We start from the raw sequence: 18,720 nt of genomic DNA, 5'->3' as shown, positions 1-18,720 counted from the left end.
TTTTTTTTATGTACTCTCACTAAAAAATAATTACAATGGTAAACCTATTATTGATAAAGAAATAATCTAGGTAACACCCTCCCGCAAGCTAGAATTGTGTAAATCTAACAATCCTAGCTTGGAAACATTGGCAAGAAAAGGATCTGGTGGCAGAGGTTTGGTAAGAAAATCAGCAAGTTGATCCTTGGAACGAACTGGCATAAGATGAATGAGACCAGACAAATGCTTTTCACGAACAATGTGGCAGTCCACTTCAATGTGTTTAGTTCTTTCATGAAAAATGGGATTATTGGCAATGTGAATGGCTGACTGGTTGTCACAAAATAGAGTGATAGACTTTTGAAGCGGCAAGCCAATGAAATCCATTAAGAAAGATAACCAACTAGCTTCACAAGTGGCAACAGCAAGAGACCTATATTCAACTTCTGCAGAGGACTTGGCAACTGTGGTTTGCTTTTTACTCTTCCAGCTAATGAGCGAGTTCCCAAGCATGAAGCAATAACCGGAAATGGAGCGACGAGTATCGGCACAGGTAGCCCAGTCAGCATCGGCAAATCCAGTGAGATGCAGATTAGAAGTAGAGGAGAAGAAGAGACCAGTTGCAGGTCGGCCTTTTAAATATCGGAGTACACGAAAAGCAGCCTGTAGGTGATTTTTAGGATCTGGATGATTATTTATCTTATGTTTTGCTTTTTTTTTTTGGAGTTTTGAAGTTTTTTTGGAAAGAGGAATTAGGTTTGCGTAATAAATGGTAAAAATTGAATTAGAGTAAGGGGTCATCTGGAAAGTTTTAAAAGTAACTTTTTTTTGAATTTTTAACTTATGAAAAGTAGTAATATTAATGTCTGGTACAATTTTAAAAATCAAATTGCAACTTTCTAATAAGCTATTTAGGAGTTTATAGAGAAGTTAAAAAAAAAATTCTCTCATAATAAAAAACTTTTTATCACATTTCTTTTAAAATAAACACTTTTAGAACTTGAAGAAAATCTCATGCCCTAAGCTGTTCAAGCTGTGATGTTGATGGTTTGATGAATCAGAAGGGATTAAGAGAGGGAGAGAGATAGGTTCTTCTCATTATTGGAGAGAATGAAAAATCCCCCTTAGAAAATATTTGTTGAGTTATTACACCTTATATACTATGTACCTTTTTTTTTATGTACTCTCACTAAAAAATAATTACTGTTTCAAATGCCATTTCTTTGCCGCTGCTAATGCTAACATTACTCGTAGGGTAGTCATTTTGACAACTGGACTAAAAGTATCACCATAATCTACTCCTTGCACTTGAGTGAATCCTTTTGCAACTAGCCTCGCTTTGTGCCTTTCTATGGTGCCATCGGGATTGAATTTTACCCGAAAAACCCATTTGCAACCCACAGCCTTCTTGTCTTTTGGGAGTTCAGTGAGACACCAAGTTCTGTTCTGATCTAGAGCTGTCAATTCATCTTGTATTGCCTTTCTCCAACATTCATGTGCAGCCGCTTCCTCATAAGTGCTAGGTTCTTGATTTGAGGTGATGGCTAGAGAAAGTGACTTATATTTCGGGGTTAGTTTATCATATGACAAGTGTTGTGAGATAGGATATAAAGAGTTAGAGTTGGAAACATTGCTAGAGTGAGCTGTGTGGGTTGTCATACAATGATAGTCCTTCAAATAAGCAGGCGGTTTCTTGACTCTTTCAGACTTTCTAGTAATGCAGTCATGTGTGATGTCAGAGTGTTGTGATGCAGGTCCATTATTAGTGGGTGGTGTGGTAATGGGTGCAATAGTGTGTGAGGAAATTGGTGAGTGCATTGAGCTTGAGAAATGTTCATTTGAATCTCTAAGTGTGGTATGTGTGGGTGATTGCAAATGATGTGTAGATGGTGTATCATATTGAAAAAGATCAATGCATTGTGGAGTACGAATGGGCACTACAGAAATGTCAGTGGTAGTGGAATGTAAAAATGGAAAATGAGTTTCATAAAAAATTACATTTCTAGATATGAAAATTTCCTTTGATTTTAAATCAATAAGTCGAAAACCCTTTGTTCCTAATTTAAAACCAAGAAAAGCTGTTTTTCTGGCTCTTGGGTCTAATTTTGTTCTTGAATTTCTTAAAACCAAATAATGTGGAGGCATATGCAAGAGAACCAAATACTCTTAAATATGAAAGGTCAGGTAAGTTGCCATACAAAAGCTTATAAGGACTAGCATTATTCAGGTTAGTGCTGGGCAGCCTATTAATTAGGTGAATGGCGTGAGCAACTGCGTATTGCCAAAAACAATGTGGAATTCCTGATTGAAATAGCAGTGCTCTAGCAACACCTAAAATATGCTGGTGTTTTCTCTCTACAATCCCGTTTTGCTCTGGTGTTTCTACACAAGAAGTTTGGTGTAAAATTCCAGTTGATGCAAAAAAGGATTTTAGAGTAAATTCTGGCCTATTGTCGGTCCTTATACACTTAACTTGTTTTTCAAATTGTACTCTGACAAAATTCACAAAATTAATAACCAATTGTGATGCTTCAGATTTGGTTTTCATAAAAAAAATCCAAGTGAATTTGCTCTTACCATCCACCACAGTCAAAAAATACCTATGTCCTTCATTGGAAGGGACAGAAATAGGACCCTAGATATCCATATGAATTAAGTCAAAACAATTTTTATTTCAGTTGTACTAAGATTAAAAGATAATTTCTTTTGTTTTGCAAAATGACATGAATCACAAGGAAAATTTGAAGCAATACTATCTATAAAAGGATAATACTTCTTCAGAAAAATCAATTTATGCATGGGTATGTGTCCTAATCTAAGATGCCAAATGTTGTTGTGCTCACTGTGTGAAGGTGTGGTGGGATGAGTAGTAGTAGTAGTAGTTACCGCCAATGAAGCTTGCTTTGTTGGAAGAGGGGGAAAATGAGAGAATTCTGGTTCTCTACTCATTGTATATAACCCTTCTATACACTCAACAATGCCAATCATCTTTAATGTGGATTGATCTTGTATCTCACAACACCTATCATTGATTAACAGTTGACAATGTAAGTTTGAGGTTAACTTTGACAAAGAGATCAGTTTAAAATAAAAGAAAGGAATGTATAAAACATTTTTGAGAAAAAAATTTTAGAGAATGTGATTGTGCCAATGATGGTGCTAACAGTTTTGGTTCCATTTGGCAATATCACATTGATTGGATCAATATTTTGAAAACTTGCAAAATCTTTTAAGTCAAAAGTCACATGATCTGTTGCACCGGAATCAATGATCCATAGTGCAGATTTTGGAGTGATATTGCTCATAATTCTCGCATTAAAATGTAATGCAATGGTTTTACCTGGAGTGGAAGTGGGAATGGAATTAGTCAAAATTTGATTTGCATTATGAGGTTGTTGCTGCACACTTTTGTCTTTGATCAACTCTAACAAGGCAAATCTTTGCTCTGGAGTGAACTCAGATCTTGATATTCCAGTGTTCTCTTGGAGACAATTGAGCTGGGATTGTTTGTCACTGAGTATATCATCATGCCCCATGCCCCTCAGTGATCACGTAATTGATGGTGGTGTTATGTTGCTGTTGTTGATAGAAATGAGAGGATTGCCCATACTTCTTATAGCATACATCTTCTGTGTGGCCTTGCTTGTTGCAATGAGAGCAAGCCAATGTAGCTCCACGACCTCTGCAATGGGAGGATCTGTTTGCCATGTTTGCCATTTTGAGAAATCAATGAATCACAGAGTAATAGGGATTCAGATCTTCTTCCTTCCAACTCGTTGATCGGAACAGCTATGTTCACCAAGAAGGAATCTTGTGAAATAGCCTCTCATCAAACTCTATTGGATGAGTTTGAAGGAAGAGGTAAGAATGGGGGAAAGAAAATGTCGAAAGAAAAATTAGGGATAGAAAGAGAATCGCAAAATTGGATTGATCTCAATTCACAACTTTTTTTTTTTTGATTCACAGCTTGGTTGCTCTCCATGCTCACCGCACTATGAAGAAAATCTCATGCCCTAAGCTATTCAAGCTGTGATGTTGATGGTTTGATGAATCAGAAGGGATTAAGAGAGGGAGAGAGATAGGTTCTTCTCATTGTTGGAGAGAATGAAAAATTCTCCTTAGAAAATATTTGTTGAGTTATTACACCTTATATACTATGTACCTTTTCCTTTTTTTATGTATTCTCACTAAAAAATAATTACAATGGTAAACCTATTATTGATAAAGAAATAATCTAGGTAACAGTATGAACTGAAAGCAAAAGTCATAAAATAATGTTTCAAGTATAAAATCATGTTGAGAAGAAATTATCCAAACAAATTTGGTTCAGTGTTCAAAGTTTTTTCATTATTAAAATCATGTTTCTAAATGCTAAACCAAACATATATATACTAAATGATAATTTAATTGATATTATAACATAATTATTTTTCAAATTATATTGTTTAGACTTGATTGGTCTCTTTAATTATTTTGTTAGTCCTTATAATTTTACTAAATTTTTAATTAAGTTTCTATATATTTTTTTTAATCGGATCTTTACACTATTTTTAATTTTGTAATTAGATCATGCATTTCTAGTATAAAAATGGTTAGAATTAACTAAATATTTTTTCGCAAATTAAAGATATATATAATTAAAAACCTAATTAAATTTTTTATTACATATTTTTTGGGAAAAACATTCTATTATTAATTTTAATATTCTTGACATAAAAAAAACTTAATTATAAAATTTAAAGTAGTGTAAGAATTTAATTAAAAAAAATATAGAGATCTAATTATAAATTTGGTAAAGTATTGAGACTAATAGAATAATTAAATTTTTTTATTATGATAATTTATTACTTCAAATTCTAGAAAATTGAGTTTGAACTCTTTTGCATGTTAGATTTTTTTTATAATAAAAAAATCATGAAAATGATTTTTTAGATACAAATGAATTAACCATTGATATTCAATGAATTTTAATAAATTATTATATTTTAATTTAAAAATAAAATACAAAATTTAATTTTATTATTATTTATTTTGATTTTTTATATTTCATTTAAATTCAAATGAGTGTAATTTTTATTAAATTTTTTCACAATTTTATTAATTCTTTTGATAATCAGTAGAAAAATAAATTAAACAAGAATAGTTATGGAAAAAGATACACCTATAAAATCAGCATAAAATTGAACAAAAATAACGCTAGACAAAGTCTCATAATGAATCGCAAAAAGAGTTGGGAGTGACCAAACTTTGCTAAACAATAAGCACAACCATTTCTTTTTCTAAAGACATGACACATTGACATATTCTATTCCATAACCAACCATCTACAAATTACTGTTAATATAAGAATAACAGCATGGCAAACATGCAGATTATCTGACAATTTTAAAATTATTCTAGAATTTATTTTTACTTAAATATTAATAAAGTCCTACTAAAAAAAATGGATAGACTTAGAAAAATAGCCCATAATTTGACTAGAGTGATGAAGCAGTTCTTAAATTGGCACTATAAACTGCAGTAAATTTTTTATGATAATTTCAAAGAATGTTTCATTGTATTTCAAATCACAATAGAATCACTCATATAATATTCACTGAATTCTAGTCCTGACTTCTTTATATATTTGCTTTGAAACGATTTTCACATTATTTACATACGTGTTTATATCTGTAATATTATTGTAACAAGTGTTGTCGCAAAGATTCTTTCTGATCGAAACTGATACCGGACAATAAACACAATCATGACTTGATTCTGCTGGCTGTTCTGGTTGTTTAGCCATAAGAACAAGGACAACTTTAAATTTTCTATATCGGAAAGAGAGTAGCTCTGTGAAGGAAGAGGAAATGAACTCTTTTATTATAAAAAATAAATATGAAATTTAGAATGATTAATATTAATTTATACTATTGAATGATTTTTTTAAATAGTACTTTTTATAACACATTTTAATTAATTAAAAAAATTAATAAGTAAATATATTTATTGTTATTGTTCATTGAAAAAATATTTTGGATGAAAGAAAGTTGATATTTTCGATAAGATGTACACGTAAGCGTAAAGTTGGTACTGATTGGCGCATATGGGATTTCGATTGGCTTATTAACCGAGTAAGCCTAAATCGAATAAAAGATTGGTAATCGAGTAAGACATTCAATAGGCGCGTTGGACATCATGATTGTGGAACAATTAGTGGTTTCTTTCACGTGAGAAAACCATAGGAAACGTCTATAATCAAGACAGCGAGAACGATTATCAAGAGGAATTGCATTTAAAGTCGTAATTTTGTAATTAATTGTAGTTAATTGTCAGTTACGATAGATGGATTATAAATACTAGAAACATTAGGGATTAAGGGTTGGAACTTTTACTCAGAAAAACACTCAAGCACACTCACATTCCAGTGAATTCCTGAGTCTGCAATCGAGTAACTTTTTTGTAGGGTTCTTTCCATCTCTTCATCTTTTCAATTTACTTTTCTATAAATTTGACATTTCAAGTAATTTTATTTTCTAAGTTCTTTTTATTTCAATTGTTCAATTTATCTTCTTATATTTTAATCTTTCATGTTAAAGTCCTTTGATCCAATCAAAGGCATTTTATTGCTTTCTTTTAAATTTCAATGCAAGTTATTTTTTATTTATAAACGATTTTCCTTTTGAAAACTTTATTTCTTTTCTATGATTTCTTCAATTTACAAAGTTTAATTTATTGCTATTTTCAAAACTTATCTAATGGAAAACACTTTGATGCACTTCTAGAAGAACTGGTACCTGCAAAGAGGAGTAGGTTTCGCTCCTAGACCATTAGAATCGAACCACCATCGATTTGCTAAAAATCGACAAAACAAATTGGCACGGCCGGTGGAACAGTTTTTAAATCGAAGTGTGTCAAATAACTTTTTCCAATATTACTTAGTGTATGCGATTACAGAGTGGAAAAATCATTCACATGGCTGATGAGATATCAATTGTGAATGGTGGTTCATCTACTAATGAAAGTATACCAGTATCTGTGCAACAAGCCGACGCGTCTTCACGTTCGGAGGCTGCAATTGGAACCGAAAGTATAGCAGTTATGATTGTTCAGACTGGAAACGTGGGACGTAATACTCGTCCACGTGGCCTTGTGCCACCATATCAACCTCCATTAACTGCTGGTTGGCCTCCTTATGATCTTCCTCTTGGTTATACCCACCGGTGGGTGGCTTTATTCTGCCTATCCGTTTTGGGATTGCAAATGGAGTGAATAATACTCAAAACCTACAACAACATTCCGAGTATTCTCGTGATTATAATGTGGGTTCCACTTCGAATGCTGCTGATTCGACGGCAGTATATCGACAACAAGTGGAGGAAAGTCATCATGACTTGGTCAATTTATTGACCCAATAAATGACTACAATTCTGAATCCCATGATGGCTGATCATGAATCGAAATTCGAGCGTCTTGCTAGACAAGTCGAAAGGATTGCTCGAATTGTCAATCATGATAAAGGTGAAAGGTATAATGCCAAGAAAAATAACGAAGGAGCAAAAAATGTTTTTCAAAATGAAAACAATGTTTTGAATCGAGAAAATCCTTATGTAGTTCCTCGATGTCAAAATGCTGATGACCTTTTAGCCAAATTGCGTGGCGGTGAACGTTATCAAGTCACTAGAATTGTGGAAGAAGTATTAAATAGGGTTGGACTGAATGTTGATTTTATGAATCAATCACATTTTGTGTCTGCTTTTTCCCAAGTTGTTCAGATGGCTGAAGTGCCAAGAGGGGTAAAGAATCTGAAAATAGTCACAAAATTTGCTGGTGAAGTTGGAGAATCAACTACTGAACATGTTGCTCGTTATTTGGTCGAGATCAGGAACTTAGCTAATGATGAAAATTTGAAAATAAAGTTTTTTTCTTCTTCATTGATGAAGAATGCATTTACTTAGTTTTCGAATCTCAGACTAAATTCGATTACAACATGGAATCAGTTAGAAACTATTTTTCATGCTCAGTTTTATCGAGGGGAGATAAATGTAGCAGTTACTGATCTAGTGGCTTTGAACGTGAAGATGGAGAAACCATTGATGATTAGTTAATACGTTTCAAAAATGCTAGAAGTAGATGCTATGTGTCATTACTCGAAAGTGAGATAGTGAAAATAGCAACCGTGGGGTTAGGATTCTATATGCGTAAAAAACTGCTTAATGTGCATATTCCTAATTTGGCCCATTTGGCTGAAAAGATTCGACAGACTGAATTCATGAAAAAAGAGAAAGAAAAGTATAGAAATGAGTAGAGGTCAAAAAGTAAACCTTTTACTCGAAAAGAAAAGGTTGCTTATGTAACCGTGGAGCCCTCAGAGGAGGAATTCGATTTCGAAACAGAAGTCGATTTGGCTGAACTGAAGAAAGGTCCTCCATATGTTTGTTCTTTACTGAAGAAACTTCCTAGTAATGAAAAGTCGAATGATTCAAAACTAAAAAGTGGAAAGAAATATAGTTTTGATATTTTGAAATCTGATCATATTTTTGATGTGTTGCTTAAAGATAAACAATTAATTTTGCCTGAGGGTAGAACTTTACTTTCCGTGAAAGATTTAAAAGGAAAGCCTTACTGTAAATTTCATCAAGCAACAAGTCATTCGACTAACAGTTGTATCCGTTTCAGGGACTTGATTCAAGAAGCAATAATGGAAGGACGGCTGAAATTCAACGATGGCAAGAAAGAGATGAAGGTTGATGTAGATCCTTTCGAGGTTGATGCTAGTTATGTCGAACCTTGCTTAGGGGTGAATATGGTTGGCATGTCTTATGACTTTGATGTGGCTCTTGATGATTTTGAGTCACAGGTGAGATCTGTATACCCCAGAACAGGGGATGGCTTACTGGATTTCTTGGTTCAGCAAAAGATTAAAGATCGAGACGTATCTCTATGTCCAAGGTGCAATGCTATTTTTGATGCTGAAGCGGCAACAATCTTTGAAAAGGAAAGGATAAAGAAAGAATTGGTTAATAGGGAAGAGCAAGCACGCCAGAGGCAGCCAATTCGACGCGTGGAGGGTTCTAGTTCAAAGATCCCTCATCATAATGTGACTGCACCTTTAAGCCGATCCCTGGCTATAGTTGTTCAGTGGATTAGGAATTGTCAGAAATTCTAGAGGCGTGATCATTTGTATCGACGTAATCCTCAATGGGGGCATCAAGTACCTTCTCGAAATCAATTTTCATACTATCGAGGCCGGGCCAGGGGTTATCCAAGAGGTAGAGGTGGAAGGAGAAGTTTCAATCAGAATAAGAAACTTCAGCTAGAGGCAGGCAAGGAGATAAGCAAGGGGGCAACGCCTTCGGTGCATTCTTGAATTGTCTTTCCTTTTGATGGAGAGACTTATCCTAAGGAGATTCCATCGCCTGCAAAGATGGAAAAAGGCAAAGCAGTGGCCCAGTCCTTAGGAGTCGACAAAAATAAAGATGTCGATATCGATGAAGAGTATTTTGATAAAGGAGATGATGACATGATAGAGACGATTTCGATCATCCCAACTGAATATCTTGGAGAATGTGAAAGTAATCCAGACGAAGACTATGATTAGGAAGATGCGGGGCATTTCTCTTTTATCCGAATTGAAGATGAGCCGGGGCACTTTCCTCGGTCCATTGAAAAACAAATGTCTCATTTACGCCCACTTCATATTATCGCCATTTTGAATGGGTTTAAGATAAACAAGGTGTTGATTGATGGTGGGGCAGCAATTAGTCTTCTGCTTGAGAGAATGTTGGAAAAAGTAGGAAAGCATCCTGATGATTTGGTTCCTACAAACATTGTTGTGACTGATTTTAGTGGGACTTCTACACCAGCGAAAGGGTTGGTCACCTTGACTGTGAAGGTGGGGTCATTAGAAAGGCATTCAGTGTTTGTGGTAGTACCATCGAAGGCCAGTTACAATGCCTTGTTGGGGCGAGACTGGATCTACAGTGTGGGAGCCGTACCTTCTACTGTGCATTAGAGCATGCTTCTGTGGACTAAGGAGGGTAAACCTGAAATTGTCAAAGTAGATTCGAGTCTATATGTCGAACAAATGCATGTCGATTTCAGGATATATAATCATAAGTTAAAGCCCTTAAATGTTGATCGATCACTGAATCCTTATAATTGTGAAGGGTGCTATTTGACCTCGAAAGGCCTTTCGGTGAAGTTGCGTTACTCAGACGTGGGTTTTGAGCCGACTGGTTGGCATTGTCTCTCTTAAAGCTCTTGAAGAAAACTACTCTATGGACCAGGTTGAGGAAGTTTCTGATTACCTGGTAACATTGCATAATTATTTAAATAATTTTTAGTGTTTAGAAAATAAAGATGATTCTTCTGATGAAGTTGAATCAGATAAGGTTAATAATCTTATTAGTTGTAAAGTGTTCGATTCGACGTCTTCAGTCGAATTTAGTTATGATTTCTCTATTTCTTGTAATGAAAATAATGATGCAAGCCGGACTGCCGATTTAATAGCAGAGGCTCATTGTGTAGAAAATAGAAGTAATGAAGACTTAATTAATGATCAAGTTTCTTCTGTTTCTGATGATTCTATTGATTTCACTTTTGATTGCATCTATGATTTAGAACCATTGTGTTTTGAAAAATATTCAATAAAAGATGATGATTATTATAAAGGGTTTGAATCACAAGATTCCTTAGAGAAAATTAATCTGGGGACTCTTGATGATGTTCGAATTACATATATTTGTAAAGATCTTGTTGATCCCTTTCGAACTGAACTCTTCAATCTTTTACATGAGTTTAAAGATTGTTTTGCTTGGGATTATCATGAGATGCATGGTCTTGATCGTTCATTAGTAGAACATCAATTAGCATTGAAACCCAATGCTCGACCTGTGAAGCAAACTCCAAGACATTTTGCTCCTGAAATTAATATAAAAATTAAAGAAGAAATAGAACGCTCGATCAAAGCAAAATTTATTCGAACTGCACGCTATGTTGAGTGGATGTCGAATATTGTTCCCGTTATGAAGAAGAATGGGAAGTTAAGAGTATGCATCGATTTTCGAGATTTGAATAATGCTACTCCAAAAGACGAGTATTTTATGCCTATCACAGATATGTTAATCGATTCTGCAGCAGAAAATGAAATCCTTAATTTCATGGACGGTTATTCTAGATATAACCAAATTTTCATTGCAGAAGACGATGTAGCCAAAATTGCCTTTCGTTGTCCTGGGGCATTAGGTATTTATGAATGGGTAGTTATGCCTTTTGGTTTGAAGAGTGCTGGAGCAACATATCAGCGAGCAATGAATGCAATTTTTCATAAATTTATTGGGAAATTCATGGCAGTATATATCGATGATGTTATGGTCAAATCGATTTCAGTAAGTCAACACATTGATCATTTAAGAAGAGCATTTCTTACTATGAGAAAGAAAGGGTTAAAAATGAATCCTTTGAAATGTGCTTTTGGTGTATCGGCTGAAAATTTTTTGGGTTTTGTTGTTCATGAAAAAGGGATTGCTATTGACAAAAATAAAGCAGATGCGATATTGGCGTTGTCAGCACCCAAATCAAAGAAAGAAGTGCAATCCTTTTTAGGTAAGGTAAATTATCTTCGAAGATTCATTTCGAATCTTTCAGATTGAACTAGAGTGTTTGCACCTCTAGTGAAACTAAAAAACGACTCACAATTTGAATGGACAACAGAACATCAATCGGCGTTCGATTCGATTAAGACTTATTTGTCTAAAACCTCGATTATGGCGAATATTCGTCCATCTGAGCCCTTAAAATTATATATTGCAGCGTCTGAAGTTACTATAGGATGTATGTTAGCTCAAGATGATGAAAACAGGCATGAACAGGCACTTTATTATCTTAGTCGAGTTTTAACCGATATTGAAACGAGGTATTCCCCGATCGAGAAATTGTGCTTGTCTTTATATCATGCTTGTATGAAATTAAAGTGTTATATGGTGGCTAAGTCAGTGAAAGTTATAGCACAAACTGATCTTATTAAATATATGTTAAGTTTTCCTATGTTAAGGGGACATTTTAGGAAAATGGATGTTAGCGTTGATAGAATTCGATTTACAGTATATACCAGCAAAGGCTGTTAAAGGACATGTCATTGTAGACTTTCTTGTGGATAATTCGAAAGACATGCATGACCAGGAGGCAAATATAATCAATGTGGAAGTCAACTATTGGAAATTATATTTTGATGGATCAAAACATAATGATGGTGCAGGAGTTGGAATCGTTGTTGTTTCGCCGGAAGATATTCCATCAGAATTTTTGTTTGAATTAAAGTATCATTGTTCCAATAATGTGGCCGAATATGAGGCTTTGATTTTGGGTCTTGAAATTTTAATTGGCAAAGGAGCTTTAGAGGTTCAAATTTTAGGGGATTCACAGTTGGTTTTAAAGCAGTTATCGAAGGAGTTTAAGTGTAATAATGAGACGTTACAAAAATATTTAGTAGCTCTGGGAATTATTAACGTCTTTTCGAAAAATTTCTTTGGTGCATATCCCTAGAATTTTGAAATTGCTAATGAGTTAGCCCAAATCGCTTCGAGGTATTGGATCGGTCCAGAAACTATTAAAAGATTATCTAGTATCCATCAAATCTTAGTGCCAGCAAATGAAAGAGAAGTTTTGTGTATAGACGAATGGGAGGATTCTGATTGGAGAAGGCCTATTGCTCATTATTTAAAAAATCCTAATATTGTAGTCGATAGAAAGATAAAGTTACAAGCAATAAATTTTGTCTTAATGGCTGATGAATTGTATAAAAAGGGATTGATGAGAGTTTGTTGAGATGCCTAGGTCGAGATGATCAGAACAATGCTTTGGGTGAAGTCCATAATGGAATATGTGGTGCCCATCAGGTAGGAAAGAAGATGAAATGGGTGTTATATCGCAATCATGTATATTGGCCATCTATGATAAAAGATTGTATTAATTATGCAAAGGCGTGTCAAGAATGTCAGAAACATGGTTTGATACAACAGATTCCAGCGGCTAAACTGCATTCAATAATAAAACCATGGCCATTTAGAGGTTGGGCTTTAGATTTGATTGGGTTGATTCACCCTCCTTCATCAAAACAACACAAGTTTATCTTAGTAGCCATTGATTATTTCACAAAATAGGTTGAAGCAGTTCCCCTAATAGAAGTTGGTCAAAGTGAAATAATAGACTTTGCCGAGGAACATATTATACATCGATTTGGAATTCCTCAGATGTTAAGTACTGACCAAGGAACTATGTTTACTGGCCAGAGAATTAAAAATTTTGCGGCTTCAAGGAGTATTAATATGGTTACTTCAACTCCTTATTATGCGCAGGCTAATGGGCAAATAGAGGCAGCAAATAAAATCCTGATAAGTTTGATTAAAAGCACATCAGAAATAAGCTCGAACATGGCATAAAACTTTAAGCCAAGTGTTATGGGCTTATCAAAACTCGCCAAGAGGATCAACGAGGACTTCACCTTATAAATTGGTGTATGGCCATGATGCAGTGTTACCATTAGAAATTAATTTGAATACTTTAAGAGTATCAAAATAGAATGATTTGCCAGTTGATGATTATTGGAATGCAATGTTTGATGAGTTAAATGAATTAGATTCAGAGCGAATCCTGACACTCGATAATGTGATTCGACAAAAAGAAAGTATTGCTCGAAATTATAATTGTCGAATTAAAGAAAAATCTTTCAGGATAGGCGAGTTAGTTTTAAAAGTCATTTTACCGATGGAAAAAAATTGAGATTTTTGGGTAAATGGTCCCATGTTTGGGAAGGTCCTTTTCAAATAATAGGGACATATTCTGGAAATTCCTATCAGATTAAAGATATCGAGTCAAGAAAGGCGATTAACTTGATTAATGAGAATACTTGAAGCAATACTATTGTTGGCAGAATTAGAAGTTCAACATGCACAAGTCCAGAAAAGATAGGAACTATTACAAAATAAAGTAAAACTTGAAATGAAAGAAAATTCAAGGAGCTACTAGTTTGGCTAAGTCAGAGCGTAACTTTGCCCTTTTGCTTTCCGGGATCGAAAGTGCCTCGATTTGTTTGAACTTATCAAATTGGACTTTTTCAAGTTATTTTTCATATTTTTCCCGCTTGATCTCAATGGAAACAAGTTCTTGAATGAGGCAATGTTGTTCTTGTTGGGTAGCTGCCATGGGTTTGGCTACAGTAGCTCGATTCTGTCACACTTTGGCAAGCTTTTCATTGATTTGAGCCAATTCTGCTTCAAGTTCTGCTTCTTCTTGATCATGAAAAGTTTGAACAGAAATAGCATGGGAGATGCTCAGATCGAATTCTTCACGAGAAGCTTGGATTGGTTGAGTGGCTGCCAAACAAATTTCTATATTAGTTTTAATATTGGTCTCTTCAGTCTCAGTTTCTTGGAGTTGAAAATGGGATGCTACACTCTCATTGAGAAGTTGTTTGAATACTTGAATTGAGGCTGAATTTAGTATGCTAGCTGGAAGCTCTAAGGAAGAATTCAAAAGATCAGCCAGGAGTTGATTAAGAATTATATCATTAACCCATGTGGTAGGTGGATGATCCAAGAGCTTTATGAGTGATCGAAGCTGCTCTCGAGTGTTAGCATTTAATTCGAATGAAGGCTTTGATGTGGCAGGTCTTGAGAGCGTAGGCACTGGTACATGTACCTTATTTTCTTGGATAAATCGGCTTAAAACAGAGATCAAGTCAGCTAAAGTAGCACTTGTAGGAGTGGTGGAAGCACTTGATGTTTCAAGTATTGGTCTAGGAGGAGTCTGAAAATCAACTCGGTGAGGAGGACTAAGCAATTTCGGAGGGGTTTCCAAGACTTTGGACCGAGACGAATCTGAATTTGTTGTCTCAACATTTTGAGAGGGAGAGTCAGAATTTGGAGCTACTTGGTTCTCCACAGAAAGTACAGCCTAATTGTTGTGTGAAGTTGATTCAAGTATGAGAGTTTGAGTTGGAGAATGCTGTGGAGGATCTTTTGGCAAATTGACCACTGATGTTATATGAGAAGGTGGAAAAAGAGCGTCAAGTGGTTGAGTAGATCCTGTAGCTTGGATGGAATCATGGGACGAGGAATGTCCTTGATCATGATGCTGTTGCATAATTGGCTGGTCAGGTATCACAGGGGATGTAACTGAATGAGCAGCAGTGAAAAGTTGGTATGAAAGGTACATAGTTATGAGTTAAAATTCATTTCAATTTGAATAAGACACATATAGAAATGTTAAATGTTACCAGAGTAAGTTTTGGTTGCAGGACTAGTTGAGAATCTGGATCTGAATCGACTGTATCTTCTGATTGGGAAGAGGCAGTGTGAACATCTTTATTGGTTAGTTCATTTTCATCAGAACCCTCACTTGATGATAACAACACTAACTGGTAAGGAGCTAAGAATTGAGTATGGTTAAGAAAGTACAATTTGTAAAACATTCCAAGTTAAAAGGAAAAGTTGTGAGTAAAAGTAGTTACCTTTTGAGAGGTTCTGGTATGAGTTCTTCTACTTTTATGAGGTGGTGGTCGAGAAGTGTTAGCTTTCTTTATGTGAGTTCTTTTTGGGAAACTCTCAGCAGCAGGGATTGTTCGAATAGCAATTTGTTGAATTTCTTCTAAGGTACGAGTGTATCTTGAATAACAAGCAGACCACCATTTGAAACAGGATTTGGTGATATATGAGCTGCAATCGTAGATCAAGAAATTGAAATGATCCCTGCGTTGTTGATTTTTTGAAAGGCAAGTATTGAAATCTTCTTGAGTTGTTAAAACAATGTGATAAAATGGATCACCATGTTGAGGTTGTGGGTTGGAATGGCTTGAGAAAACCCCAGTTGTCTGGTTGTTAAGTGAGGAGCATATAGGGTTATCTTGAACTTTTCTTTTTTGTGTAAAGGCAACCCTATCGGAATTACTTGAACAGCCAGTAGGTTCGCCCAACTTCGATTTGCAAGTTCACTTTCTTCATTAGTATTAGGAAAGAGCACACGATCAAGCCAGGCAGGGCCACAATTGCGACGCAAAAAAGAGTGAAATTAAGTTGATCATTGTCAAAATCTTTGCAGGAATAAAAAGAGAGAAAACATCTCAGAATCTGTCTTCGTCTGATTGGGTGTTCAGAAAATTGGGTTTGTAATTAGATAATCGAAAATCTTCGATGTGTTGTTTGTCGGTACTGCCACCTCCAAGTTTTGTCATAAAAGTTTCAAAAACGGTGTTGAGCCATAATTGAAGGAGCCACAGAGGGCCTCCTGTACTGATTATTTTATTGTTTCGAAGGTCAAAAACAAATTGACCAAGCTCTTCAAAAATGTGCCCTAGAAGGAGTTTGACCAGGTTGAGAACTTTTCCTTCATGAAGGAGGGTAGCCAAAGGAAGGAAGAGCTTTGACATTTGTACGCTTTGAGAGCAGAACAGAATTGCATTTAGCCAATAAAACAAGAAGGTTACGTGTTTGTCATCTGTGATTTTTGTACCTTCTGCTCCTATGTTTTAGGCAATGAAGTCACTGTAGGAGTTGGTTAAGACAACATTATAATGGCGTTTGGGTTGTATGTCAGGGGTACAATCTGGAGAATTTATTGGGAGCCCTATAATAGCAGCTACGTCGAGGAGAGACATTCTGATCATTCTGTAAGGAAGGTGGAAATTGTTGGTTGTTCTATTCCAGAAATAAGTCACAGCCCCAATCATCCAAGGGTATGTTGTAAGTGAGAAATGAGAGAGTCTTAATAGTTCATGTATTTAAAGCTCCCCAATCAGCACTTTTTTGTGGGTTCAAGGTGTTGGTACCAAGCTGTAAAATCGATTCCTCGAGGATTGATTTTTGCATTATTCCTGAAGGATTTTTGATTGATGAAATGAGAGATGTTGATAGTCTAGTTTATCAGCAGATCTTCCCCTTTAGCGCTTGGGAAGAAAGCAAGTTTTTTGTTTGCTCTTTCAAGAGATTCAATTGGTCCAAGGAAGCAGTGCACATCTGTACCGATTGTGAAGGAGATTAGGATTCTAGTATCATTAATTTGTGAATGGGGATCATCAATGACTTCATCATTGACTTGATTGATAATGCGAAGGGCTGGTGGAGATAGCGGTGTTACAGTGAGACCTTTACCTTTGTCTTGGGTGGCAATATGAGAAGAGGAACCAGCCATTGTTAAATAGAGAAAATGAGGCTAAAGGTTGGGGATTTTGTGAGAAAGTTCTTGGTGTAAGGAAGGTTCAAAGAAAAATGAATTTCGAAAGATTTAAGCAAAAGAGAGAGTGCTGAATTTAAAGTGTTACTATAGACGTTACTGTGAAAAGGATGCGAATAGAGGTAACTTCGTGAGGAAGATGAAGTGGTGGAGAGAGAAAGCGCCAGTTTCGGAAGACGTGTCAAGTAGGTCAGTATTAACGGAGAGTTTTGATAATAATTATTACTAATTTGAAAACTGACATTTTCAATTTTGGATTTAGTATTTTATCTTCTGATAATGCTATCGAAGGCAAATATATTAATTCAAGGGGCACTTTGTTGATCGAAAAAATATTTTCGATGAAAGAAAGTTAATTTTTTCCATAAAATATACGCGTAAGCGTAAGGTTGGCAGTGATTGGCGCAAATGGGATTTCGATTGGCTTATTAATCGAGTAAGCTTAATCGAATAAGAGGCTCGAAACAGGTAATCGAGTAAGACATTCAATAGGCGAGTTGGACAGTCATGGTAGTGGAACAGTTAGTGGTTTCTTTCACGTGAGGAAATCATGAAAAACGTCTATAATCAAGCGGCGGGAACGGTTACCAAGAGGGATTGCATTCAAAGTCGTAATTTCGTAATTGATTGTAGTCAATTGTCAGTTACAATAGATAGATTATAAATACTAGGAAGCATTAGGGATTAAGGGTTGGAACTTTTACTCAGAAAAACACTCAAGCACACTCACATCCCAACAAATTTCTGAGTCTACAATCGAGTAACTTTTCTGTAGGGTTCCTTCCATCTTTTCATCTTTTCATCTTTTCAATTTACTTTTCTGTAAATTTGACATTTCAAGTAATTTTATTTTCTAAGTTCTTTCTATTTCAATTGTTCAATTTATCTTCTTGTATTTTAATCTTTCATGTTAAAGTCCTTTGATCCAATCAAAGGCATTTTATTGCTTTCTTTTAAATTTCAATGCAAGTTATTTTTTAGGGGAAAACTCTGCGTACAAGCGATTAGGGCTTGTAAGTATTACAAGCCAATTAAACTCTAATCCCCAAAATTCGCTGCAAGTGCTACGTTCCTTATACGCGCTACATCCCTTCTTCTTCTCCTTCTTTTTCGATCGTTCTTTTCTCCTCCTTTCTCACTGGTTTGTTCTTCGTCGTTGACGTTAGTTCCTCCACATACTGTTACGGCACGTTTTCATTGCACCTTCTTCTTCTTCTTGCTGCACGTTCTTCTTCCTCTTCCTCTTCTTCTTCTTCTTTTCTTTTGTTTCTTGCCTTCTTTTTCTCCTTCTTCATTTACGTGCTTTTCTCTCTGTTTTCTTTTTTCGTTATTCTCGATTTCTATTGTTTTTTGACATCAAGCTCTGAAATCGTTTTTGAAGAAGAAGAAGTAGCAGAAGATGAGGAGGAGAAAGAGAAAGAGTTTTGAATTATGCATGATTTTGGGTGTATTTCTTAAATCCTTTGGGTGTATTTTCTGTAATCTTTTGGGTGTATTTCTATAATCGTTTGGGTGAATTCCTGTAACCGTTTG

General features: G+C 35.2%; 1 protein-coding gene across 1 annotated transcript; it reads left to right on the top strand.

The window, feature by feature from the left end:
* The first annotated feature begins 7,376 nt into the window (after positions 1 to 7,376).
* LOC107490365 (uncharacterized) lies at positions 7,377 to 7,916 on the top strand. The gene has a single exon (XM_016111139.1). The coding sequence runs from the start codon at positions 7,377 to 7,379 to the stop codon at positions 7,914 to 7,916; it is 540 nt and encodes a 179-aa protein (XP_015966625.1).
* Positions 7,917 to 18,720: the final 10,804 nt, after the last annotated feature.

Source organism: Arachis duranensis, chromosome 5, assembly GCF_000817695.3.
Source record: "Arachis duranensis cultivar V14167 chromosome 5, aradu.V14167.gnm2.J7QH, whole genome shotgun sequence".
Taxonomy (NCBI): Eukaryota; Viridiplantae; Streptophyta; class Magnoliopsida; order Fabales; family Fabaceae; genus Arachis; species Arachis duranensis.
Note: the sequence above shows the minus strand (reverse complement) of the source record. Positions and strands in the feature narration are given on the sequence as shown.